Source organism: Haliotis rufescens, unplaced genomic scaffold (genome assembly GCF_023055435.1).
Source record: "Haliotis rufescens isolate VD_foot unplaced genomic scaffold, xgHalRufe1.0.p SCAF_11, whole genome shotgun sequence".
NCBI lineage: Eukaryota > Metazoa > Mollusca > Gastropoda > Lepetellida > Haliotidae > Haliotis > Haliotis rufescens.
In genome coordinates this window covers 15,596,516-15,622,598 of record NW_025963791.1, presented here as the reverse complement: position 1 = coordinate 15,622,598, position 26,083 = coordinate 15,596,516, and the positions used below count along the sequence as shown (strand labels likewise).

At 41.4% G+C, this 26,083-nt stretch overlaps 1 protein-coding gene across 1 annotated transcript in view; it reads left to right on the top strand.

Moving 5' to 3' along the window:
• Positions 1 to 490: 490 nt before the first annotated feature.
• The window catches only part of LOC124150867 (von Willebrand factor A domain-containing protein 3A-like), a 29,866-nt gene continuing 4,273 nt past the window's right edge, over positions 491 to 26,083 (top strand). The window contains exons 1-27 of the mRNA XM_046523024.2: positions 491 to 640; positions 2,257 to 2,361; positions 2,896 to 3,004; positions 4,164 to 4,291; positions 5,483 to 5,572; positions 6,179 to 6,233; positions 7,191 to 7,292; positions 7,765 to 7,871; positions 8,771 to 8,896; positions 9,289 to 9,397; positions 9,513 to 9,578; positions 10,564 to 10,695; positions 11,690 to 11,828; positions 12,116 to 12,219; positions 13,360 to 13,535; positions 14,940 to 15,059; positions 15,504 to 15,578; positions 16,538 to 16,632; positions 17,249 to 17,494; positions 17,953 to 18,071; positions 18,929 to 19,060; positions 19,434 to 19,545; positions 19,937 to 20,044; positions 21,268 to 21,365; positions 21,731 to 21,849; positions 23,001 to 23,143; positions 24,835 to 24,979. Of these exons, the coding sequence (XP_046378980.2) occupies positions 567 to 640; positions 2,257 to 2,361; positions 2,896 to 3,004; positions 4,164 to 4,291; positions 5,483 to 5,572; positions 6,179 to 6,233; positions 7,191 to 7,292; positions 7,765 to 7,871; positions 8,771 to 8,896; positions 9,289 to 9,397; positions 9,513 to 9,578; positions 10,564 to 10,695; positions 11,690 to 11,828; positions 12,116 to 12,219; positions 13,360 to 13,535; positions 14,940 to 15,059; positions 15,504 to 15,578; positions 16,538 to 16,632; positions 17,249 to 17,494; positions 17,953 to 18,071; positions 18,929 to 19,060; positions 19,434 to 19,545; positions 19,937 to 20,044; positions 21,268 to 21,365; positions 21,731 to 21,849; positions 23,001 to 23,143; positions 24,835 to 24,979 (3,134 nt within the window). The 5' untranslated portion in view covers positions 491 to 566. The remainder of the gene's footprint in view (positions 641 to 2,256; positions 2,362 to 2,895; positions 3,005 to 4,163; positions 4,292 to 5,482; positions 5,573 to 6,178; positions 6,234 to 7,190; positions 7,293 to 7,764; positions 7,872 to 8,770; positions 8,897 to 9,288; positions 9,398 to 9,512; positions 9,579 to 10,563; positions 10,696 to 11,689; positions 11,829 to 12,115; positions 12,220 to 13,359; positions 13,536 to 14,939; positions 15,060 to 15,503; positions 15,579 to 16,537; positions 16,633 to 17,248; positions 17,495 to 17,952; positions 18,072 to 18,928; positions 19,061 to 19,433; positions 19,546 to 19,936; positions 20,045 to 21,267; positions 21,366 to 21,730; positions 21,850 to 23,000; positions 23,144 to 24,834; positions 24,980 to 26,083) is intronic.

Genomic DNA, 26,083 nt, shown 5'->3' with positions numbered 1-26,083 from the left:
AGATATTTGATTAAATCCTGTTTATATGTTCGTTTTTTAACGCCGCATTCGGCAATAATTCAGCTTCGTGACGGTGGTCTTTATTACTCAGTAAATAATTGCGTCTGGGTCAGACAAACCGGTGATTGGAACTATGAAAATGAACTGATATTAGTACACATGATAGTTAATAAAAAACGCTTACCTACTACGAAATTTGAAATCTAATCATTGTATCATCACAACTGTTTTTTTGTTTGTTTTGTTTTTGTCAAAATAAATTGGGTTTCATTCACGGTTAGACTATCAGGGTAAATGAAAGAAAATATCCAAAACGTTCACGTTTGTGATTTCGATTAAGAAGCAATGATGTATCGTGCTCCGTCTGTAGACCCAACACGCTTGCATTTAATCGCGCTGCAACACCGCCTAAGCATAAAACCAGTTATGCGAACAGGTGCCCGTAATTTTAACCAATGAAAATGCGCTACGCGCAGCTGTGCGGAACTGGTCGGCTATATGGCAACAGCATCAACAGGAGAGATATGGACTAGAACAATAAAATAAGCAACGATAACAGAAGAACAATGTCGTTCATTGATGGATTATTTGGGAAAAGTAAAAAAAGCCAGGATTTCGACGCCATCAAGGAGGAATATGGGTAAGTTCAGTGAATATTTTCCGTGATAGTGCATGGTTGTTATTCGAGCTGTCAACACGTCAGTCGACCCATCACAACCTGGCGAGATGATTAAATGAGGTGTACATTTTAAACTATTTAAGTGTGATGCATGACTGGTTCCTCTTTGCATAGATTTAATAATATATTACTGAAGATAAAGTGCAGTGAGAATGTTATTATCAACAGAAAAATATTTTAACTGTTTGACGAGCTAGTGTACAGGCACAAAAAATATACACGTTCATATGGGACATATGAATGTATTGATTTGTATATATGTAATGTGGTTTGGTGAGATTATTGAAACTGTTCAGCTCCCAATAGTATCATAAAAACTAGACATATCGCAAGAAAAATTATGTATATATATGATACATATTTATGATTCTTTGGGTTAGTTGTGTTAAGGATAGGATAGGCTACCCCAACTGTATCCTTAGCCCTTTGATCCTTGTATTAAAAGGGTGTAGGCTAAAATGGCACCTCAGCAAAACGTCACCGATTTCTCAAGCGAATAATTGTTGGGCAAAAACCACACATTTATTTTTGATAACGATAAGAACGATTTATGGTGTAATATATATTTACCGTATTCGACGTAATAAGCGCCCCGCTCTAATAAACGCCCACGGCGATATTTGCTAATATATTGGCTAGTGAACAATCCCAATTAGCACCCCTTCCGATTGATCAATGTTCACAAGACTTATTAATTCGCGTACAATACGCACTCGTGTGTTATATGCACAACTAATTATGGGCAATTCAATTTCAGAAAACTATATCTGTTGTACATAAACATTTCAGGCTGTCAGCATAAACCATAAAATGTATCTTTCAACTCTGTTTTTTTTTCACCTAAATAATATTCTAATAAGAGCCCCCTATTTCTAATTTTGAGAGTGCCTTGGGCACTTATTACGTCGATTACGGTATATGCTTTATGTTTTCATTGGGCGGGGACATGGTCTGTTATCCGCAGAAACATTCTTGTCATGTCAGCTGCTGTCAGGAAGGGGAGATATATATGAAATATCTGTAAAATTACTATTTATTCCCTGATTGCTAAAATATATATTAAATATATATTATACCTGTAGTCCAATTTCTTGACATTTTCGCCAGACTCAGTTTCAGCTTGACATTGAGTTAATTTGAGTAGAAACTAATTTGTAATGTAAACTTGTTTTAAGCCAATTAACATTTAACAATTATTTGTGTTTGCAAGTGGCCATGTGAGTTTAATTTCATTTATTTTAATTCAAAGCATGTAATGTTTTCACAATAAGTTTAGTTGCGCCTCCCAATAAGAGTCGGCGAGTAAATTGGAGTAGAGGCTATAGTTTCTAATGTAAACTTGTTTTAACATTTCATGATTATTTGTGTTTGCAAGTGACCATGTGCGTTTAATATCATGTATTTCAGTACCAAGGTAATAAAGAAATAAGGTGCCGTTTTGCCAGACAATAGTAGCTGTTTTTGTCAATCGGTGTCGTTTTGCTGAGGTGTCCTTTTAGCTATATCCCAATTAAAATACTGGTGACCATATTCTATAGCAGCTCTTATTGTATTATTGGCATGATTCGTATCAACAGAGAGGAGAAACAGGACCAGAAGAAGGACTCTGGTGATGACGATGACAGCGTTAGGAATGAAGATATAGATGACAATGATGATGATGACTTCGATGACATTCTCGGGTAAGCAGTTGTAGATGATAGGTTAAATAAAGGGGTCAAGTCACTCAAAACATCTTGGCTTGTAAAACATCATTGCAAACTCCATACTTTTGGAACCAGAATTAACAACCCGTTTTTCATCATAATTGATTAGAATACAGCTGCATGCTAAAGCGTGTCACACATACAGGCATAAGCATTTACTTATTTGATTTGCATTTATGTATACAGTAAATGAAATACTTAGATACTCAGTCAAGGTGGCCAAGAAATTTCTTGCCCATTTGAATGAACACACCCATTTATGGTGATTTTTGGTTAACGGCAGAGTTTATGTAACGCTTTACTATTATGAATGCCTCAAATCTTTAATTCAAATGTCAATGTGATACAGTTGTTATCAAATTGTTCCAAAACTGCATACATATTTCATATAAATGTATGAAAGAGCAAGCTATACATTTCATTAAGAAAATAATAGCACATGTTATCGTTTAAAAAAATGGCAAAAATTTAAATAATCTTATGGAACCTGTTTGTTTTATCCAATGACAGAGACTCCGATGAGGAAAGAGAACAGGCGTGGCAGCCTGTCAGAGTCCGCCGTGCCAGGCCACCTCATCCCCTCACAGTCACCCATGTCAACCAGACCAGGGACCTGCAGGTTGGCTTAGAAATAGATAGAGAATTACGTATATCATTTTCAGAGACGTGTTTAACCGAAACTTTATTTATGTATAGATGCAAATATTATTTTACCATGTTTATCAAATCTTTAGGCCAGACCAATTTCTTTTCTTGTTTTACAGATGTGTCTGAGTTAAGATTTACTGCAAATTAACATAAAAAACCTTTAACTTAACAGCCACACTTTGTTTAATCAAGATTGTTTGGCTCAAGATTTCAACAAAGTTGGCGGGGGATATAGAAACGGGCTCCGTCCGTCATGTTTCGTTTCCGGAGCATAACTCAGAAACCGTTCAAACCGAATAAAATTTATTTATTTGTGATGTTTTGTCTGAAGTCATTGCTTAGGCAGCTTTGGGGGCATACACCTTCTGGTACCAGCTATGTTGCGTTGACACTAGATCCTTCCCATGCTTTGAACTGTTATTATCCCCCGCCCAACAAGTACGTCCGTCCGTCACGTTTCGTTTCCGGAGCTTAACTCAGAAACCGTTCAATATCTTTTCATGAAACTTTGCAGGTCTGTCAAGTACATGCTGAACTGGTGCCTTTTGCTATTTAGAAATTTTAGAAATTTTTATTTTTTATGTTTCCATGGCAACAAGATGGACTTAGGTTCTGTGAGTGTAGGGTTCGTTTCCGGAGCATAACTCAGAAACCGTTCAATATTTTTGCATGAAACTTTGCAGGTCTGTCAGGTACATGCTGAACTGGTGCCTTTTGCTATTTAAAATTTTTAGAAATTTTTATTTTTTACGTTTCCATGGCAACAAGATGGACTTAGGTTCCAAACTCTTCTTTTTTTTACAATTTCCATGACAAGTTCCACCTCGGTTAAAAAAGGTTAGGGTTTGTTTAGATTTAATTATGTCATAAATTCTGCAACAGGGGCGGGGGATATAGCTGCGTTAGTGGCAAACTCTTGTTTTAATTATTTTGAATCTAGCATATTAGCAATTTGACAATAACATCCTTAAAACAAAACAATAAATTGATCTGACATACCTACAATTTACTGATTACAGCTACTTGGATGTGTGTTTTGCTCTGTTGAACCTCAGCTTGTAGCTGGCTGTTTATCTGAGCATGCTTAACGTAGTTGACATTTTCAGAATATTACGATTATTACTTTTCAGCGGATGGCTGATGTTCAGGCAATGGTTAACTCTGAGAAGCAAAATTCTCAGGAATGGCTCAAAGTACATAGTGTGGATTTCCTGAAACTTACACTGAAGCAGCTGATTGATAAAGGAAAAGTCGGGAAGTGAGTAACACAGGCCTGTACTGAGGGGATTTTAAGATGAAATGGAGACGGTGGGTTAGCCATGTCGTAAAGCGTTCGCTTGTCATTCCAAAGGCACGGGTTCGATTTCACATGGATACAATGTGTGAAGCCCATTTCTGGTGTCCCCCGCTGTGATATTGCTGGAATATTGCAAAAAGTGGCATAGAACCATACTCACTCACTCACTCACTTAACATGCTTTAGGTGAAATGGGAAAGTGAGTAATAATTGTTTTTCATTTTATATTCCTTAACTATTTAACTACATTTCAAATACCGGAAGAATAGGTCCCCTGTGTCCATGCTTGTTGAGAATTGACTAAGTGAGGATTGTGTGGTTACAATATCTGTCCTGGCAAAACTCATTCCATTAATCACAAGTCTGCATGGCAGAAACTTCATTTTCTTTAACTACTATGCTATTCATTAGGGGTGAAACGATACATCGGTGCACCGGTCTATCGTAAGTTTTCATGCCATGATACAATACACGATACGTTTTCTTCTGTGTTGATACAAGATGATACCCTTGCTAAAATATATAACTTACTGCTCGTTTAATGATCCCCAGCAATGTTGTCAGTCAATTATCGCAAAATGTTGTAATTAGCGTTCCAGGTTCACTACTGAAAATAGCAGCTATCACTCAATTCTTTCATATTACTTCAGTTAATATGTCATGTGGGGGCACGGGTGGCCCAGTCGTCTAAGGTGCCGTGATTCACTGTGCAGAGTTGCATCCCTTGGGCATGCCAGAAACCTATGATTGTGGGTTATGTTTCTAGGTTTGTCAGCACCATACCCCTGCTCGTTGGTTTCACTGAAGTGGTAAATGTCTGAGACTCGCATCACTTCGGGCTTTCCTCCCACATTAAGCTGACATGCCGTGATATAACTGGAATACTGTTATATATAAATAAAAGCGGCGTTAAACCCAACTCACTCACTAATATGTCATGTCAGCTCTTTCATATTAATATAATCTGTCATGTCATGTGATGACAGATTAACTATAGTAATATTAAAGAAGTGGGTTGTCCTTAACTTCTTTTGACTAGTACAGTTGCAATATTGGTGAATGCAATATAGAACATTCATTTTAATTTCATAAATATTTAGAATGTGATGTTTTGAGTTTGTAAGATATACTAGCCATGTTTATTGTGATCAGGTTGACACCGGAGAAGCAGACAGGGAAGGTGAACCACCACATACAATTTGATGCCTATGATGTGAATGAGTTTGAGTACAAACTTAACATGTAAGTAACCCATTTTGAATCTTTAAGTAAATACATGTACTTGTATGGTGAGTATTTCTTTGAAATTCACTGCACAATATCAGACAAAAGGTATCAGATTCAGTTATCATTCAAAATGTTTAATTGTAATCAATGATTTAAATGATGTTAAAAAGATATCTACCTTTAGGAATTTATCTGAGACCTGCTCAAACACCGGGGACAATATTTGGGCCCCAAATCTGCAGCAAATGTCATGTTAAAATTACCAAATTGGACATGTATGTGTCCCAATTCCTGTTATGGCTAACAATGTCATGGCTAAGCCATGTTAACAGAGTGACTTGTATTTCAGTGATAACAGGGTAGGTAGGGAAGAGTTGTAATGCTTTGTAATACATTATTGTATTGAATGCAGTATAAAAATACCTCTGCATTTAAGAAAAAATAACAATAATAAAAAAATGAGTTCCTTTAACAAACACACAATTTCCCCCCAATTTGCCTCAGATAGGGCACTTGGTTTACAATAGATTTCGGACCATGTCCAATATTCCACTGATCTATCACATACAATGTACTGTGTCTTTGCTGAGCTTTGCTTTAGGGAATAACTTGTTTCTTCAGAGCCATAGAGGTTTATACAAAGAGAATCAAATGGTTACTTCAGGGCAGCAAAAGGGTGAGTATACCATATTTTCTGATTACTTTATCAACAATATAACTGGTATTTGAACAACATTTAGAAGTGATACACATAAGGAAGAGAATATATGGATGTCAACTTCTTCATTATGAGGAACACAATGTTTCAGAGTATATACTTACTCCTTCATCAGGTGAAAATATTGATATTCATATATTTTCATCCTTAACAATATAACTAATATGAAAGTCATAAACATTGATGTATATCTAAATTTGTATTTATGAGATGTATATAGAAAACTAAACGAGCTCCTGTATAATACCAATTTTATTAAATATGTGAATAGTTCTGGTATCTGATAAGCAAAAGTGAGTCAAATACCAGAACTTATCATTCGTTTCATAAAATTTGTATTACACAGGAGCGAGTTTAGTATTTTATTTATTACTTACCATTTATTACATTTTGTTAAAATTACACTGTCTTGTGTAAATAGGCAGACATCTACGCGAGCCACAGCATAATCCTATTGAGTTTAACAAATACATTGGCCTACCTTTCGTTCCACAGAGCTCTCGTAGCGCTAAGGTTATCAAGGCTCTTGTACTATCACATAGACTTATGACTGTCGTTACACTATGGTTGTCTTGTGGAACTGGGCCCTACACCACAAAGTTAACAATCAGGTCAAAATACCCTATGACGTAATTTGTAGAATTTTGTTGCAAGATCCGCCGGCGAAACAATACCGAGCAACAGGGTTGCTGGGGTCATTGAGTGTGCATAAGCTCCTCTCAGTTATCTATCATCTCTACACCCAATGTTGTTTAATAAGCTGAGGGATGTTGGGAGTTTCAATGTTTGTTAGTGAAACTCGTTCCTGCAGTACATAAGCACACGCTTTGGTATTAATATGTAAGACAGCTGTATGTGTATTAAATGGGTGATCTCTTCACGGGGAGTAACAAACCATGACTGTGTTGCCTGTAGATGTTTGGACACATACAAGGGGAACGAGTGGCTGTGTGTCTGGATGTATCAAATGCAAACATGGGCTTTGGACGGCAGTCAGCATTCCAAGAGTCACTTATGGTAAGTGCATGAAGGAAAATGAAAAAGGAGATCCCTTTCAGCCAGAAGATCTATTCAGCCAGTGTTCATTAGTCTTGCTATCTTAAGGGGGCGGTGGGGTAGCCTAGTGGTTAAAGCGTTCGCTCGTCACGCCGAAGACCCGGGTTCGAATCCCGACATGGGTACAATGCGTGAAGCCCATTTCTGGTGTCCCCCGCCGTGATATTGGTGGAATATTGCTAAAAGCGGCATAAAACTATACTCACTCATTCACTCACTTGCTATCTTAATATTCTCAAATGAATAGATGACACACATACACTTAAGCTTAACATGCAGCACTTTTAAAATTAAAAATTAAAGTGCTATGACAGATTGACTATAGTAATATGAAGGATTCGGGTGCTGCTTAACTTCTTTTGAGTGGTATAGCTGTACTGTCGCTGACTATGGTGTAAAACAACATGCACTCATCTATTATTGTTCCTCTCAGCATTTCCTGGACGAGCAACTGTCACAGAAGCAGAGCCTGTATCTGCTGGAGTTTGGGACGGACATTGAACCTCTGTGGCCAGTCATGAGAGACGTCAATCGGAGAATGTAAGTCTGTCGTTTACACTGGTATACAATGTACGACTGCTTTGTTTTCTTATACAAGTGTATTGTGGATGCATGTTTTAAATGCATATTATAGATACATATTGTAGATGCATATGATAGATACATATCATAGGTACATATTATTGATGCATATTGTGGATGCGTGTAGTAGTGCTGATATATCTGTTGTTGTGCTGCAGTATCAAGGAGGGCAAGGAGTTGGTGTTGTTGTAACTGTTGTTGTGCTGCAGTATCGAGGAGGGCGAGGAGTGGGTGTTGTTGTAACTGTTGTTGGTGTTGTTGTGCTGCAGTATCGAGGAGGGCAAGGAGTGGATGTTGTTGTAACTGTTAATGTTGTGCTGCAGTATCGAGGAGAGCAAGGAGTGGATGTTGTTGTAACTGTTGTTGTTGTTGAGGTAACTGTTGTTGTGCTGCAGTATCAAGGAGGGCAAGGAGTGGGTGTTGTTGTAACTGTTGTTGGTGTTGAGGTAACTGTTGTTGTGCTGCAGTATCAAGGAGGGCAAGGAGTGGATGTTGTTGTAACTGTTGTTGTGCTGCAGTATCGAGGAGGGCAAGGAGTGGGTGTTGTTGTAACTGTGTTTGGTGTTGAGGTAACTGTTGTTGTGCTGCAGTATCGAGGAGGGCGAGAAGTGGGTGTTGATGTAAGTGTTCTGGGTGTTGATGTAACTGTTGTTGGTGTTGATGTATCTGTTGTTATGCTGTAGTATCGAGGGGGGCAAGGAGTGGGTGTTGATGTAACTGTTGTTTTGCTGCAGTATCGAGGGGGGCATGGAGTGGGTGTTGTTGTCACTGTTGTTATGCTGCAGTATCGAGGAGGCCAAGGAGTGGGTGTTGATGTAACTGTTGTTGGTGTTGATGTAACTGTTGTTGTGCTGCAGTATCGAGGAGGCCAAGGAGTGGGTGGAGCGGCTGGAGCCAAGGGGAGGCAGTAACCTGCTCAAGGCCATGAAGCATGTCATGAATCTGCCCGATGTCGACACAGTCATCCTGGTCCTCGGCAGTGTGTGAGTATATGGCAGTTCAGTCATTCTTCTAACCGATGAAAAATACCAGTGTTGTTTAGTAATTTTACCCTGAGGTGACAACTTTGGCATGGAGAATCTTGATAAAATGCAGACAGTGACTCTACGCCAAAGACTGAATCACTCAAGGCCAAAGACGTAGTCTCTCTTGACCAAAGACCATGTCTTTCTGGAACAAAGACAGAATCTGTCTTGACCAAAGACTGACTGTAAAGCTATCACACTGTAGTCCGTAAGTTAAGAGTAGACCTTTTCAAAATGATGCCTGAAGACAAGATGAGGCTTTTTATTTTCAGTGTGCAAAGTGTGTGTAAGATATAGAAAAAAACTGTTTTAGTAGCCATTGTTAGAAGCTGTCTGTCATATATTTGCAGCCCTGACCAGTCGACGGAGATCCTGTGTGACTACGTCCAGCAGTTGATCGTCGGCCGTGACATCCCTCTCCACGCAGTGGCGTACGACTGCAGCAATGAACTCACCAGCGTAAGTCTGCACAGATACTCCTTGAATGTAGAACACAAACTGTAGATGGAGTAATATTGTCCCACAAGTTACTGAAGGGGATTCTATTTCTTACGTATGACCTTGGCTGTTTCAGATTACGCTACGTAGTATAGCTGCGGCATCCCAGGGCAATTACCATTGCTACACTTCCAGCTGCGAGGTAGGAGACTCTGCTTCACGTACATGCCATGTCACGTCACAGTTTGCTGTGCAGAGTTGTGTCCATTCTGCACATCAGAAATCTATAAACATGTGTTTGAATGCTGGTTTGCCATGATTATGTTTCTAGGTTTGTCGGCACCATACCGGTACTCATGGGTTTCATGAAAGTGGTAAACGTCTCAGACCTCCATCAATCTGGGCTCTCCTCCCCACACCAAGCTAACTCCCTGTAATTTAACTGGAATGAGTTAAAAAAACAACTCACCCACTCACTCACATTAAACATGTAGGACACTGACCATCTTCCCGAGGCAAGAGAGTTAACTGACTTTAAAAGTCCAGTTTCCACCCTTGCCGAACAAGGCAGGAATTACTCGGCGCGGTCGTAGCGCCACCAGTGGCTATTACCAGTTATGTCCCTTCTAAGCCTCTCCTATGGACCAATCAGATTCTACCTCTCGTATCACTTGCATTTGCTTCACACAAAATGGTGGCGCCCGGTCAGGACGATCTGATCGATAATCAAGATCTATATTGTGATAAAACGGGTCTTACATTGCGAAATGCAGCAAATCACATGAGCACCTTGATTAAAAACATGAGAAGATTTTGAAAATCTCTGCTGTCAACGAGTTGGCGGTGCACATGCTTGGCAAATCCTGCAATCGACAGAAATCTGCACGACAGTTTACAAACCAGATTTCAATTTCGGTGTGCGATTTTGATTGGACTATGCATAGACTCGTTAGTCCAGCCGAAATGTAACTCCACAATACCAGCCTAGTTCGGCAAGGGTGGAAACTGGACTTTTATAGTCAGTTAACTCTCCTGCCTCGGGAAGATGGACACTGACAGGTCTCTGATCTAATTTATTGCAGAAATGTCCCTGCCATTGTCATGTAATGTCTGATATAAAGTCACATAAATATAATGTGATTCTCCTTATGTGTTTGTGCTGACACTTGATGCTGATGTTGTTGCAGGAGAAGATCTACACAGGGACGGACATCAGCCTGCTGCTGAAGGAGATACAGAAGGCGCAGGACGTCATCAACAAGATCAAGGAGATGAGACAGGGCATGATGGGAAGTGCCCTCATCAGCATCATGAACGAGGTCAGACTCTAACCTTTTGTTGGTGACACTGACCAATTGTTTTCTTGTCTACCTGAAATTTAACAAAAGTTGAACACTATGAATATAAAAAATAAAATGTCCCTAAGAAAAACAGCTATTTTTTGGTATTTTTTAATTTTTTTTACTCATTATTGTTTCTATGAAAGTAACCTCATATCATCATTTTTTACTCTTTTCTTATAACTGCTGACTCTTGACATATTGACTGAGAAAATCTCTAATACAAGAAAAAAAAATATGTCCGCCCTCAGGTGGAATAAAAAATCTGTTTATTATCAATCTCATTAAAATCAGATCTTAGTTCTCGCTATCGCTGAACAAAGATCTGAGGAAATCCCATTAAGGGTCACGTCAGAACGACCTTTCATCCAACCAATCTCAGCGTCACTTACCAGATCGTGAAAGCGACAGTTGGAATGTGTTTTCTGATCATGCAACCACGAAATATGTCATACGGGGTATTCTGAATGACAGTAACGGGTTTTATGAGTATATCCATACAATCTAAGCCATTCCAGAATGTTCTTCTTATCAGTTTTAACATTTTTAATCGAGAATGCGTCAAAATATGTTTCGAAAGTAGTCGCCAGTTTGAAACCAGTGTCGTAAAGCTCGGGAAAGCTGCCTTCTGATTGGCTAATGTCGATTTCTTGTCAGTCATTTCATTGGTCGGTCAAAATTAACGAAAGGTCATTCTGACGTGACCCGTAATGGGATGTCCTCAGATCTTTGTTTAGCGGTAGCGAAGATAATCTAAGATAAAATTATTATTTTCTTTCATTTCATTTTTGTCCCCAACATTAAAGATTATCTTCATGTCAAATTCTTAAAACATCTGTCTTGTTTCTTATCATAATGATATAAAATGGAATAGTTGTCTTTTTTGACAGGCCCTCAGTTGACAACTTACTGATAAAGTCCCAGTTGTGGTAATGTTTATATGAAACCATGTGATCCTTTCCTTCGTACACAGATCAGCAATGAGGTTCAAAAGCTGCCTCAGTCCCGCTTCCTGCCCCGCCCCCCAGGCCATGAGTTGCCACTGAGACTGGACATGCCCAAATTCCAGCCCCGATCATCTGTGGACTGGCTCATCCAACATGGCCTCAAAGGTAGCTTGGTCAAACTCCTTTCTCTTTCTGATTTATCAAGTTGTGTCCCGTAGACGGGATCTGCCACTTGGACGCTTGAAACCAGATTGCCTCTATCCTGATTCTTGGTTGTTAGCACCATGCCTGTGTCTGTGAGTTTTTCCTCACAGTGATTAGCTTCTACGGTTTACAAACTTTGGGCTGACAAGCTGTGATATCACAGAAATATTATTCAAAGTAAATCCAAATCATTTGCTTGAATTTATCAGTATGTCATATAGTTACTTTTAACAAGGAATTGTTTTCAGCGAAGCGTCTGGACTTGTACCAGGTGCTGGCTCCCAACGCATACTCGTACCGTGAGGAGTTCATCCCGATCATAAAGAAGGCTGTGCAATCACAAGTCCATGAGGTCAGTGTCTGCATGTGGACCTCTTTACACCTCACTGACAGATGGAACAGACACACACTGTTCAAATGAGCAAACAACACAATTTGATGAAAGTCAAAATAAGACTTGCAAACATCGATCTCATTAAAATCAGATCTTAGTTCTCATTCACGTCAGAACGACTTTTCATCAGACCAATCAAATTGTTGCTAACCAGATCATGAAAGTGATAGTCAGAATGTGTTTTCTAATCATGCAACCTCGAAAACGTTAACATGGTGTATTCGGAATGACAGTTACGGCTCGTAAGACTGATTCTCTCAAACTTATCGTCTATCTCTCGCTTCCATGGGATATACATTTGAACAGTACCTGGGAAGCAATGCCATGCAATCTCAACCATATATTAGACATTCCAGAATGTTTGTTTGTTCAGTTTTCAAAATTTTAATCTAGAATTTTGTCAACATATTTTTCAAGCGTAGTCTGAAATGGAAGCCACCAGGTTGAAATGAGTGCTGTAAAGCTCGAGAAAGCTGCTTTCTAATTGGCTGATGTCGATTTCTTGGCAGTCATTTCAGTGGTTGGTCAAAGTTCGCAAAAGGTCATTCTGACGTGACCTGTAATTGGATGTCCTTAGATCTTTGTTTAGCGGCAGCGAGAACTTAGATCTGATTTTAAGGATTAAGATATCATTTATGTGTATCTTTCATAAGCTTATGGGATGTTAGCAAAGTGGTCAATATGTACCACCAGCATCACTGTGGGCTTTGGTACGAAGTGCTGACCCGTGAAGATCCGGGGTAGAATAGGTCTTCAGCAACCCATGCTTGCTGTAAAAGGCCACTATGCTTGCCGTAAGAGGCAACTAACGGGATCGGGTTGTCAGGCTTGCTGAGTTGGTTGATCGTAACCTATTTGCGTATATTGATGCTCATGTTGTCAATCACTGGTTTGTCTAGTCCAGACTTGAATATTTACAGACCGCCCTCATATAGCTGGAATATTGCTGAGTGCGGCATTAAACAGCAAACAAACAAGACAATCAAAGCGCTGACAAAACTTTTCAAAAGTGTGTTAAGTGTTAGTGTTAAATTATGGGTTTCCTCCCACATGACAATGTCACACTGACACCCACCTCCTTCCCTGTTTCTGCTGCAGAAAGCAATGGTGCAGTTCACATGGCATGATGGCTCCGTGAAGAACATCCACGTGGACATGACCCAGCTGTTTGAGTACCAGAAGCAGCTGACGGAGAGCGTGGCGCTGTACGAGCGCCGCATCGACTGGCTGGCGTCCGGGAGCAGGAGGCTGCTGGGCACGGTGGTGGAGAGGAAGTGAGGACATGACAATATTGTCAATGAGGGTTGCAAGATCAAGTGTGATAACTCTTTTATGTTTGTTCATGGTCTCATCTCAGTTCATATTGATTGCTTCATTGCTGAAAACTGGGTGAACCATCCATTGTTCATAAACCATGGGTTGATCATAATTTCTCATCTACAATGAATGATAATATTTCTGCTGACAAAACGATCATGGTTGTATGACTTTCTACAGTATTCATCCCCCTGTAGGACCCGTGATAAAATAGGCCCCTTAGTATGCTACTGTTTGTAAGAGGGATGTTGCTGATATTATCAAGCAGTGGCTGGTCTACTGCTTGTAAGAGGAATGTTGCTGATATTATCGAGCACTGGTTCATCTACTGCTTGTAAGAGGAATGTTGCTGATATTATCAAGCAGTGGTTCATCTACTGCTTGTAAGAGGAGTGTTGCTGATATTATCAAGCAGTGGTTCATCTACTGTTTGTAAGAGGAATGTTGCTGATATTATCAAGCAGTGGTTCATCTACTGCCTGTAAGAGGAATGTTGCTGATAATATCAAGCAGTGGTTCATCTACTGCCTGTAAGAGGAATGTTGCTGATAATATCAAGCAGTGGTTGGTCTACTCCTTGTAGGGGCGGTCGCGTAGCCTAGTGGTTAAAGCCTTTGCTCGTCACGCCGAAGACCCGGGTTCGATTCCCGACATGGGTACAATGTGTGAAGCCCATTTCTGGTGTCCCCCGCCGTGATATTGCTGGAATATTGCTAAAAGCGGCGTAAAACCAGACTCACTCACTCACTCACTCTACTCCTTGTAAGAGGAATGTTGCTGATATTATCGAGCAGTGGTTTGTCTACTGCTTGTAAGAGGAATGTTGCTGATATTATCGAGCAGTGATTCATCTACTGCTTGTAAGAGGAATGTTGCTGATAATATTATCCAATTGATTATGGAATCTGTTCGCCACCCAATAGTTTCATAAAAACTAGATATATCTAAAAAAATGATTCACTATTGCTTCACCAATCTTTGATGCTTAGGGTTAATTGTATTTACATAAGGATAGGACCGGTTAAGATCCAGATTAGAATAGATCGTCAGCAACCCATGCCTTTTGTAAGAGTCGACTACGCTTGTCGTAAAAGGCAAATAAAGGGATCGGGTGATCAGACTCGCTGACTTGGTTGATGCATGTCATCGTTTCCCAATTGCGTAGATCAATACTCATGATGTCAGTCACTGGATTGTCTGGTCCAGACTCGATTATTTACAGTCCTCTGAGCTATGGATGAAATGTTGATGACTGTGGCATACAACAACATACACTCCTGACAGTAGTTGGCCTACCAGCTGTCCCATCCCTCTCTACTTCTGCGTACCCAGACCTAACATGATGCATTTGTTGTCCCTAGTGTGGTGTACCTGATCGACACGTCCGTGTCCAACGTGAACTACCTGATTCACATCCAGCATACGCTGCGTCTCGTCATGGAGCAGCAGATGGCCAACAAGGACTACTTCAACATCATTGCGTACGTCACATTGCATTGTGTGTATCGGGTGGAGGTTGACGGCCCATCTTTTAATATAGACTATTCAAAATAAGTTAAAGAAAGCCCAATTTTCTCATATGGCTATATGACAGATTAACTTTTGTCTTATGAAAATATTGAGTGTTCTTTAACTTCTTTTGAGTAGTATACATAAGGAGTTAGAGGCGGCATCTGATTCATTTTTTTCATTGAATTACTTGATCATCAACATATGTGATAAAAAAATAAGATGTTCTGATATTGCCAAGTCTCTTTCTAGCAACTGAGTGAGTTATTACTCAAACTTAGAAAATGGAGTAAAGGGTTAAATATTGTAATTATAAAATGCTCTTATGCTTGTTTTATTGCATAATCAGGTTATGATAAAATCTTTAGAACTAAGGATTTATGTTTCTGTCTCACGTCCTGTGTTTTTCCTGACAGATTTGGGAGTGGGGCTCGGCGCTGGAAGCCGACGATGGTGAAACCGACGGCCCTCAACCTTCAGGATGCATGGAAGTGAGTAAAGAAACACTGGCGTCCTTTCCACACGGTCTTTGTGTCGTAACTTAATCAGATTTTCATCTTTGTCTGAATCACTTCACTAGCAAGATTATATTGGCTATGGACAACATTCGTTTCCATATTTCTCTTTCCATAACCTGCCAGATAGGTTGTTGGCGATTGTTCAGGGTAAAACAGTGTATAAACAAAGTGAAATGCTCTGTAGCTCACTTTTGAAAAATATTTTATGAAAACATGCAAATCTGATTGTCAACTGAAGGTTTATGTTTAACACAAACATGTTTATAGTAGTGATGAGCCTACTGTGTGGAGCAACACCAATGTCAGTTTCAGTTTGGAATAGGGGGGCCCTTAATGACAATCCGTCGCCGCCCTTTTTGGAACCTTGGGAAATGATATCTGCTAAAGGTCAAATCCCATAATTACATAATCTCCTGTTGTATTATCCATATGAATAGTTCAATATTTTCAGGTTTTACAGTATTGCCAAGATCAATTTTAGATTCATTTACCAAGGCTCTATGTTAAATGGCAGAATTTCTGCAAGAAAATGGATCAATATTTTTCAATAAAACCATAAATTAATATACATTTTGATAACGTAATTCTTAAACAGCTGTTTTTATCCCTCCGGCATATAATGTGGAGGGATATAAGTTTCCATGGTAACAAGTTTGATTTTGACTCTGTCCAAAGGGGTGTGTACCTGACATAGAAATTCAAAGTTCCGAATCCCAATTCGATGGTAATGTTTTGATAGCTCAATATCTACTCTTGTACAAGACAGAGAAATTAGATAGAAATTCTCTCATCAAGTTGGACTTAAGTAACAGTCAGATAATTTGTTCTTTCGAATTTGTGGGGGCTGTCATCTTCTGATGACTCTTGTATAACTATGTAACATTACATATATGTTCTCGAGGCTATCTGACGGTGTATGTTGCTGTTGTCAGCTGGGTGTTGGCCCTGCAGTGTGGTGGCAGTAGGAACTTCATGTCCGCCCTCCGGCTGGCGGTGGAGAATGAGGAGGAGGACAAGCATGGCGTCCGTGAGTCGACTTTAACTACCCTTGTCTGTCAATAAATGTATACATCGCCTTTAAAGCTAGGCTGCTTTAACTTGATGCTTTATTGTCCAGTTGAAATATACGTTGAAAGTATTAATTTACTTATATTCATATCAAAATTTACATATATAATTTGAATAGATTGCGTATCCAGGCATCCATTCTACAAAACATATTTAGCTGAGACAATCGTAACTCTATTCTTTAATATCAGCTTGCAATGGTCGTATTGCTAAGATCACTTTGTGGAATGGTGCACAGTGCCACAACATTGACTATTCCCTCTTAATATAAGTTGCTTTAGATTTGGGTAGAATATTCCAATTCTTAACCTTTCTGTAATTCCCTGCTGGAACAAGGGAACACCGTCCATGGTACAGCAGAGGAGGGTTTGTCACTGTGTTACATATGACAAGCATGTCCTTTTTAATAGAAAGTGAAATTTGGTATTTCACCGCATTGTCAACAATCTCCTGGATTTCATGTAAAACTTGTGCTTTCTTCATATCCTTTTTCTCTCCATGGGTCTGAGAACAATTTCATGTTGCATGCAGTACCACTGTCCCCCCACGTAAATAAGTTTATATGTTTTTTGCAGGTGTGCAAGGCGTGTATTTATTCACTAGTGGTGTGCCAGACCAGCAGGGAACAGTTGTCTCCTCCTTCATAGAGGAGGCCACCATTGGACGGAACTTCAGACTACACAGCATCCTGTTCAATGTTGATGATTATGATGTGAATGGTGCCATCCCTGGTCGCTATGCCAACATCACACATACAGCAGAATGTCTGCGGACAATGGCACATTGCAGCAAAGGCCGCTTCCACTGGTTCCGGGAAACAGGTGGGATGTCGATCATTTACCTAGTTCCTTCTCACTATGCACAACATCGGCTACCGCTGACACCTAGTTCACTTGCTAACGTAAAGTCTTTCCCCTGTGGACTCTGTGACAATGTGTCTCTAGTATTCTAGGCTTGCCACAAGAAGTGACTGAGGTAGGGATTTGGTTTGAACTGGTTGAATGTGTGTCTTCACACCTCCGCTGAGAGTGTTGTTGCTCATGCTGTCAACCACTGCTTTGCCATACCCAGACTCCGTTATTTCCAGGTCCATAATGAAACTGTGACATTAGAGATGCAACGTTTATGTAGTGCTTAAAACAGCATTCATTCCTGTAGGATTCTGTTTCTCAAACTTAGGGGTTGAAGAAACAGTAAGAATCTACGTAAGACAATGTTTGCCGATGTTTTCATGAGGATGTTGTCGTGACATGTGACATGTTGGTGCCTCTGTGTGCAGGTATCATAGAGAGCGATGATATTCAACTTGTCAACTCTGAGGTGGACAAAGCGCTCAACTTCTCCCGTAAATGTGCCATGTTGGTGGACAATGTGAAGAAGAAGTACAGAAATAGATTTGTAAGTTGTCAAACAGTTCTAGTCAGAGTGTGAGGAGGATTTGAAGTCTATCATGTGACTGCTAGGTTGCTTTTAATGAATGGTGCCCATAGTGATTCCAGGGCAGATCTTGACTAAGAGATCATGTGTGAGTGAGTGAGTGGATGGGTGAGTGGGTGGGTTTGGTTTAATGCAGCAGTGTTTCGGTTATATCACGTCATGTCTACTTGATGTGGGAGGAAAGCCCAAAGTGATGCAGGTTTTAAATGATTAACACTTCTGTAAAACACACAAACATTGGTTTGGTGCTGACAAACCTAGACACAAAATCCGGGTGAACTTGGATTCAAACCCACAATCAAAGGTTTGTGGCACCCTCAAGGGACACAACTCTGCATGGAGCGTTGCCTTGCTTTAGACAGCTGGGCCATCCTGTGCTGACAACTGGGGATAAATGTATGTTACTGAGCACTGCTTCATGTTGCATTGCAGGGGCGGTCGGGTAGCCTAGTGGTTAAAGCGTTCGCTCGTCACGCCGAAGACCCGGGTTCGATTCCCGACATGGGTACAATGTGTGAAGCCCATTTCTGGTGTCCCCCGCCGTGATATTGGTGGAATATTGCTAAAAGCGGCGTAAAACCATACTCACTCACTCACTCATGTTGCATTGCTCTTGCTATCAACATTTGTTTCATCTGATCTACACTTGAATACTTTCAGGCCAGAGAGATAGGGCTGTAATAAAGTTATGTGCTTGTATACTGGGAGAACATTCACTTGTAAGAATGACTGAGATTCAGTTGGTGGATAGTTCCGGTGACATCTGTGATACTGGCAACATCATGACAGCCTATTCACTGTAATTACTTAACTTGCAGCAACATCCATACATGGAGCAGATCAAGGCTTTGGCCCCGCCAGACTCCGACTACTACAAGGGAGAGTACAGCACCAACGCCCTCCCCCCTCCTCCGCCCAGACCCTCCACCTCCCGCACCAGGACCAGACAGGTTGGTGGGCTGTAACATTAGTTCCCCTCTCTGCCTGCATGGCAGTGTGTGGCAGTGTTACATGATGCGTATAGTAGTGATACCATAGTTACATGTTGGGTATGGCAAATGTTACATTTCGAATATGGTAGGATTATCATGGTTACATGCTGTGTATACCAATGTCACATGTTGAGTATGGTAGTGTTACCATGGTTACAGTCATGTTGTGTATGTCAGGGATGCTATGATTACATGTTGTTTATGACAGTGTTACCATGGTTACATGTTGAATATGGTTATGTTACCGTGGTTACATGCTGTGTATACCAATGTTACATGTTGAGTATGGCAGTGTTACCATGGTTACATTTTGGGTGTGTCTGTTGTACAGATTACGGAGGGACAGAAGGAGAGCTGGGATGCGTCGCCCAACACGACCAGGGCCATCAAGTGGCGCCCCACCAGTGCATCCAGTGCAAGGGAGGTGCGCTCAACACCCAGATGTGAGTACGCTGTAACCATGACAACTAGCTTTGGATAAAGATGACCTTTTGCAGAACAATTCTCTTTCTAGTTTCTCGGTCTTCAGTCCCGCCCCACACTGAAGCAAATGTTACATGTGATGTCTCCTTAGACAAGTGACTATGTTCCACAGTCCCTCTGTTCATCGAGCAGTGAATGGGTACCTGATAGGATGAGATGGTAATGTGACTGTTAAACTTCTAGCTTGGGATGTATACTCCCTATGGATTAGGAATGAAAATCGAATGCGGACTTGGTCCATTGACAGGGGATTATAATGGCATGAACGCCATGAGTTCACTTGGTATATGTCACATTATAAATATATTTAAGTTATTATTATTGTTGTCATTATTATTTTCTTCCAACCAGCCCAGAGAGAGCGCCCCATGTCAGCCAAGGATCCCATGCAGAGAGTGAAGACAGCGCCCCGGAGGATACAGTCCGCCCACTTTTTCATGGACACCAAGCATGACATGGGTGGGTCCCTGAAACAAATCCACTACATGCTTCATTTACTAAAGGGATTTTGTTGAAGTATATAGTTTTTATTTTTTTTAATCTTATTTGGGGCGGTCGGGTATCCTAGTGGTTAAAGTGTTCGCTCGTCATGCCGAAGACCCAGGTTCGAATCCCGACATGGGTACAATGTGTGAAGCCCATTTCTGGTGTCCCCCGCCGTGATATTGCTGGAATATTGCTAAAAGCGGCGTAAAACCATACTCACTCACTCACTCATTTAATCTATTTCTATTTGATTATGGGAAATAATTCCCTAAATATGACATTTATTCAGATGTGGGTTCAGGACTGGGAAAAGAGGGTGCGCATAGTACCTTGGGCGCAGTTAACATGTAAGGTATTTGAAAGAAGGAGGGGGTGCTCACCCCCTGCATGCCCACTCTGGATCCGCACGTGCATATATTACTGTTAAATACTCTTTGCAGATATATCTTTCATGAATCCGGGGGCATGGGTGGCCCCGTTGTCTAAGGCGATTCGCTGTGCAGAGTTGTGTCCTTTGGGCACGCCAGAAACCTATGATTGTGGTTTTGAATCCCGGTTCTCCCCGATTATGTTTCTAGGTTTGTCAGCACCATACCCGTGCTCGTGGGTTTCACCGAAATGGTAAACATCTGAGACAAACATCACTTCGGGCTTTCCTCCCACGTTAAGCTGACACGTCGCGATATAACTGGAATAATGTTAAAAGTGGCGTTAAACCCAGCTCACTCACTCACTCTTTCATGAATCTGGGGGCACGGGTGGCCCAGTCGTCTAAGGCACCGCGATTCGCTGTGCAGAGTTGCGTCCCTTGGGCACGCCAGAAACCTATGATTGTGGGTTCGAATCCCGGTTCTCCCCGATTATGTTTCTAGGTTTGTCAGCACCATACCCGTGCTCGTGGGTTTCACCGAAATGGTAAACATCTGAGACAAACATCACTTCGGGCTTTCCTCCCACATTAAGCTGACACGTCGCGATATAACTGGAATAATGTTAAAAGCGGCGTTAAACCCAACTCACTCACTCACTCTTTCATGAATCTGTTCTTACATCTGTTAAAGATTTGCTACTGCTACAAAACATTAGGGTGGGGATGGGTATATATGAGAAATAAGACCATGACAAGTGATGTTTGATAGGATGCAGCTGATATTGTGGTTCATGGATGTGAAGGTAAGCCTGATCATGTGTTGCAGGGGCTGTGTATACCAAGTATCAGAACACGAAGGTCAACAGGAAAAGCATCGGTCGGACTCAGATACCGGAAAACGAAGATGCCGTCTCATCTAAGGAGGTATGTTGTATGTAGAGAAGCATTGGGTAGATATACTTCTCAAAGAAGGTTAAGGACCACCTGAGTCTTTCATAATACTATAGTTAATCTGTCATGCCATAACAGATGTTCAGCAGGGATTCCTGTCACACTGTTGCTTGTTCCTGTTGTATTGGGTTCGAATCCTGGTTCGATGTTTCTTGGTTTGTCACCATACCCATGCTTGTGGATTTAACTAACGTGGTAAACGTCTGAGACCTGCATCACTTTGGGCTTTCCTCACACATTAAACTGACACTGATATAACTGGAATACTGTTATAAGTGGCGTTAAACCCAACTCACTCACTCACTCACTATTGTACCATTGTGTCTGGTTCTGTTTAGTGGCTGCGCTTGTTTGGCCTGGGGAAACTGAAGCTCGACCTTGCCAAGATGGTGTCAGGCCCTGACTGTAAACACAAAGAGAAGTCTGTCAAGTCTCTTCACAAGAATGTGTCAGCAAAGTAAGTTCTATGTGGTACTTCGACCCGAGTCATCTGCAACAGCTGCAGTTAGTTGAGGCTCCACCTCTCCACTGACGAAGACTGACCTGGAGAGTGGAATGTTGGTGGTTCAAACCCCGGCTGCATCATACCAAAAAATGTCAAAAGATGGTTGTTTCCCTGTCTGGTGCTCGACATTCAGGGCTACACTGTGTCTGAATAGGGTATCCATGTTGAACTGCGACTAGTACAAGCAGTCGCATACACTCACATATGCATGCACGTTGCTATATAAGTGCAATAATCTTGAATGCGACGTTAAACCCATTACACCTCCTATGACGGAGGGTCTGGTCTCTCCAGCCTTATGCTGATGTCAAAGACAGTGTCTGCACATCAGGATCTGTTTTTTAGGGGCTAGTAGCTGTGTCCAGTCTAGATCTCTGTGGCCTGTGCCTGTGTCTACAGTGTCTGCACAACATAAGGCTTCTATTTCTTATATTATAGGAAAGTTCATTATATCCAAGTTGGACCATCTGGGGTAGAAAAGGTCTTCGGCAACCCATGCTTGCTGTACAAGGCGACTATGCTTGTCATAGGAGGCGACTAACAGGATCGGGTGGTCAGGCTCGCTCACTTGGTCGATGCATATCATCGATCCCAATAGCTAGGATCGATGCTCATGATATCAATCAAACAAACAAAATATCCAAGTGGACATTCTTGGCATGATGTGAACATGTCATCTACTGCTACATGCTACTACAGTAGGACCAGTAGGACCAGTAGCACCAGTAGCACCAGTAGGGTCAGTGGGACCAGTAGCACCAGTAGGGTCAGTGGGACCAGTAGGACCAGTAGCACCAGTTGCACCAGTAGGGTCAGTGTGACCAGTAGCACCAGTAGGACCAGTAGCACCAGTTGCACCAGTAGGGTCAGTGTGACCAGTAGCACCAGTAGGACCAGTAGCACCAGTTGCACCAGTAGGGTCAGTGTGACCAGTAGCACCAGTAGGACCAGTAGCACCAGTTGCACCAGTAGGGTCAGTGTGACCAGTAGCACCAGTTGCACCAGTAGGACCAGTAGGACCAGTAGCACCAGTGGTATCATTTGAAGCTGATTGTGTTGTGTGATCTTATGATGACAGTGACCTTGACATTGTGTATGTGCAGATACTGTGACATCTTCCCCTCCATCAACATCAAGGGCACCATCAAGCACCTGCAGCTACTGCCACACGAACTGAAGGACTACGAAGAGCAACTGGAGAAGGTCCTGCGGCGATACATCAAACGTCTGCAGTGGCTTCTCAATGGTATGTCTCATGCTCTTGTCGCACTCACTCATGATCTTTTAGGTACTGTTATGCTCTTGTCCCACATATTAATGCTCTTTTCACGTGCTGTTCTGCCCTTGTCACGTGCTGTTATGCTGTTGTCACATGCTGTTATGCTCTTATCACAGTGTTATGCTCTTGTGACATGCTCTTGTCACACACTGACATGCTCTTGTCACACACTATTATGGTCTTGTCACACTGACATGCTCTTGTCACACACTGATATGCTCTTGTCACACACTGATATGCTCTTGTCACACACTGATATGCTCTTGTCACATACTGTTATGCTCTTGTCACACACTGTTATGCTCTTGTCACACTGACATCTTGTCACACACTGTTATGCTCTTATCACACACAGTCATGCTCTTGTCACACACTGACATGTTCTTGTCACACACTGACATGCTCTTGTCACACACTGTTATGCTCTTGTCATGTGTTGTTATGCTCTTGTCACACACTGTTATGCTCTTGTCACACACTGTTATGCTCTTGTCACACACTGATATGCTCTTGTCACACACTGATATGCTCTTGTCACATACTGTTATGCTCTTGTCACACACTGTTATGCTCTTGTCACACTGACATCTTGTCACACACTGTTATGCTCTTATCACACACAGTCATGCTCTTGTCACACACTGATATGCTCTTGTCACACACTGACATGTTCTTGTCACACACTGACATGCTCTTGTCACACACTGTTATGCTCTTGTCATGTGTTGTTATGCTCTTGTCACACACTGTTATGCTCTTGTCACACACTGTTATGCTCTTGTCACACACTAACATGATCTTGTCACATGCTGTTATGCTCTTGTCACATGCTGACATGCTCTTGTTACACACTGTTATGCTCTTGTCACATGTTGACATGCTCTTGTTACACACCGTTATGCTCTTGTCACATGCTGACATGCTCTTGTTACACACTGTTATGCTCTTGTCACACACTGTTAGGCTCTTGTCACTCACTGTCATGCTCTTATCACAGACTGTTAGGCTCTTGTCACTCACTGTCATGCTCTTATCACAGACTGTTAGGCTCTTGTCACTCACTGTCATGCTCTTGTCACAGGCTGTTAGGCTCTTGTCACTCACTGTCATGCTCTTATCACAGACTGGTAGGCTCTTGTCACTCACTGTCATGCTCTTATCACAGACTGGTAGGCTCTTGTCACTCACTGTCATGCTCTTGTCACAGACTGTTAGGCTCTTGTCACTCACTGTCATGCTCTTATCACAGACTGTTAGGCTCTTGTCACTCACTGTCATGCTCTTATCACAGACTGTTAGGCTCTTGTCACTCACTGTCATGCTCTTATCATGCTGTTATGCTCTTGTCTCATGCTGACATGCTCTTGTCACACACTGACATGCTCTTGTCACATACTGTTATGCTCTTGACTGCTGCTGATCTCTTGTCACACATTGTTATGCTCTTGTCACTCACTGTCATGCTCTTATCATACTGTTATGCTCTTGTAACATGCTGTTATGCTCTTGTCACACACTTACATGCTCTTGTATCAATGTAACAGTATGTCTGCTAAGTGAAACAATAGCATGAGTGAACTATTACACAAACTAAACTCACATTTCATTGGTGTGAATCAAGAATACTCGACATTGATGAGATGCTGTGTGTGTTGTAGGTAGCCGGCGTGTGTTTGGGTCGATCATCGAGAAGCGTTGCGTGGTGCTGATTGACACCTCGGGCTCCATGAACCCCTTCATGGAGGAGCTGAAGAAGGAGATGGCCGCTCTCATCTGGGAACAGCTGCATCGCCTCCGGATCAAGTAAGTCTGTCTTGTCCATCACTCATGTGTTATACTATACTGACTGGGAGGCATAGATAGTAGTACATGTGTGGGTTTCACATTGCTTTATTTGTTTGTTTGTTTGTTTGGTTGTTTGTTGTTTAACGCTGCACTCAGCAATGTTCCAGCTATATGATAGCAGTCTATAAATAATCTAGTCTGGAACAGATGATCCAGTGATTAATATCATGAATATCGATTCACGCAATTAGGATATAATAACATGCATCAAATAAGTCAGCTAGCCTGACCATCCGAGTCACTTCTTACGACAAGCATAGTTGCCTTTTACGGCAAGCTTAGGTGCCTGAAGATCATTCTGACCTGGATCTTCACAGGTATTGCTTTTATTTAACAGCGGGAGAGTTCTTCTACTTTCCAAATAGAAGCAAGGGAAACATGGATTTTTTTCAGCATTAGTATGCCACACATGTAAATGTTATAATCCCTTTATGTTTGACACACTGAGAGGCAACTTAATGGATTGTCTTGATCATTGGTAGTAAAGAATCATAGAGCCTGGTTTGATTTGACACTCATGTGTTGTGGTATAACATGGCATTTGTTTTTTTGCTATATTTAGCTTCCCAGTTATATGGTATATATTGATTCACTTCTTGTCTGACCGCCTCCATGGTCTAGTCGTAGAGCGTTTGCCCCGAGAGCAGAAGGTCGGGGTTTTGATCCGCGGCCACGTCATACCAAAAGACGTATAAAAATGGTACTTGTTGTTACCCTGTCTGGCGCTCAGCATTAAGGGGCTTAAACAAGGACTGGTCGGCTTGGAGTCAGTGGGGTATGCATGGTAATCTGCGGCATGGTATCTTAGTGTGCAAGCACTATAAATCGGCATCAGTCCGGACTAGTACAAGCAGCCACACACACACGTGCATGCACGTTGCTACATAAGTGCAATAATCTTTGACGCGACGTTAAACCCAATTTCACCTCACCTGACCTCACCTCACTCCTTGTCTGTATGTATAGTATATAGGTATGCAGAAGTAGTGCTATTGTGTCAAATGTCTGATTCCTGGGTATTGCTTTACATTGCCAATGTGTTTGTTTCAGTAATTCAGAATG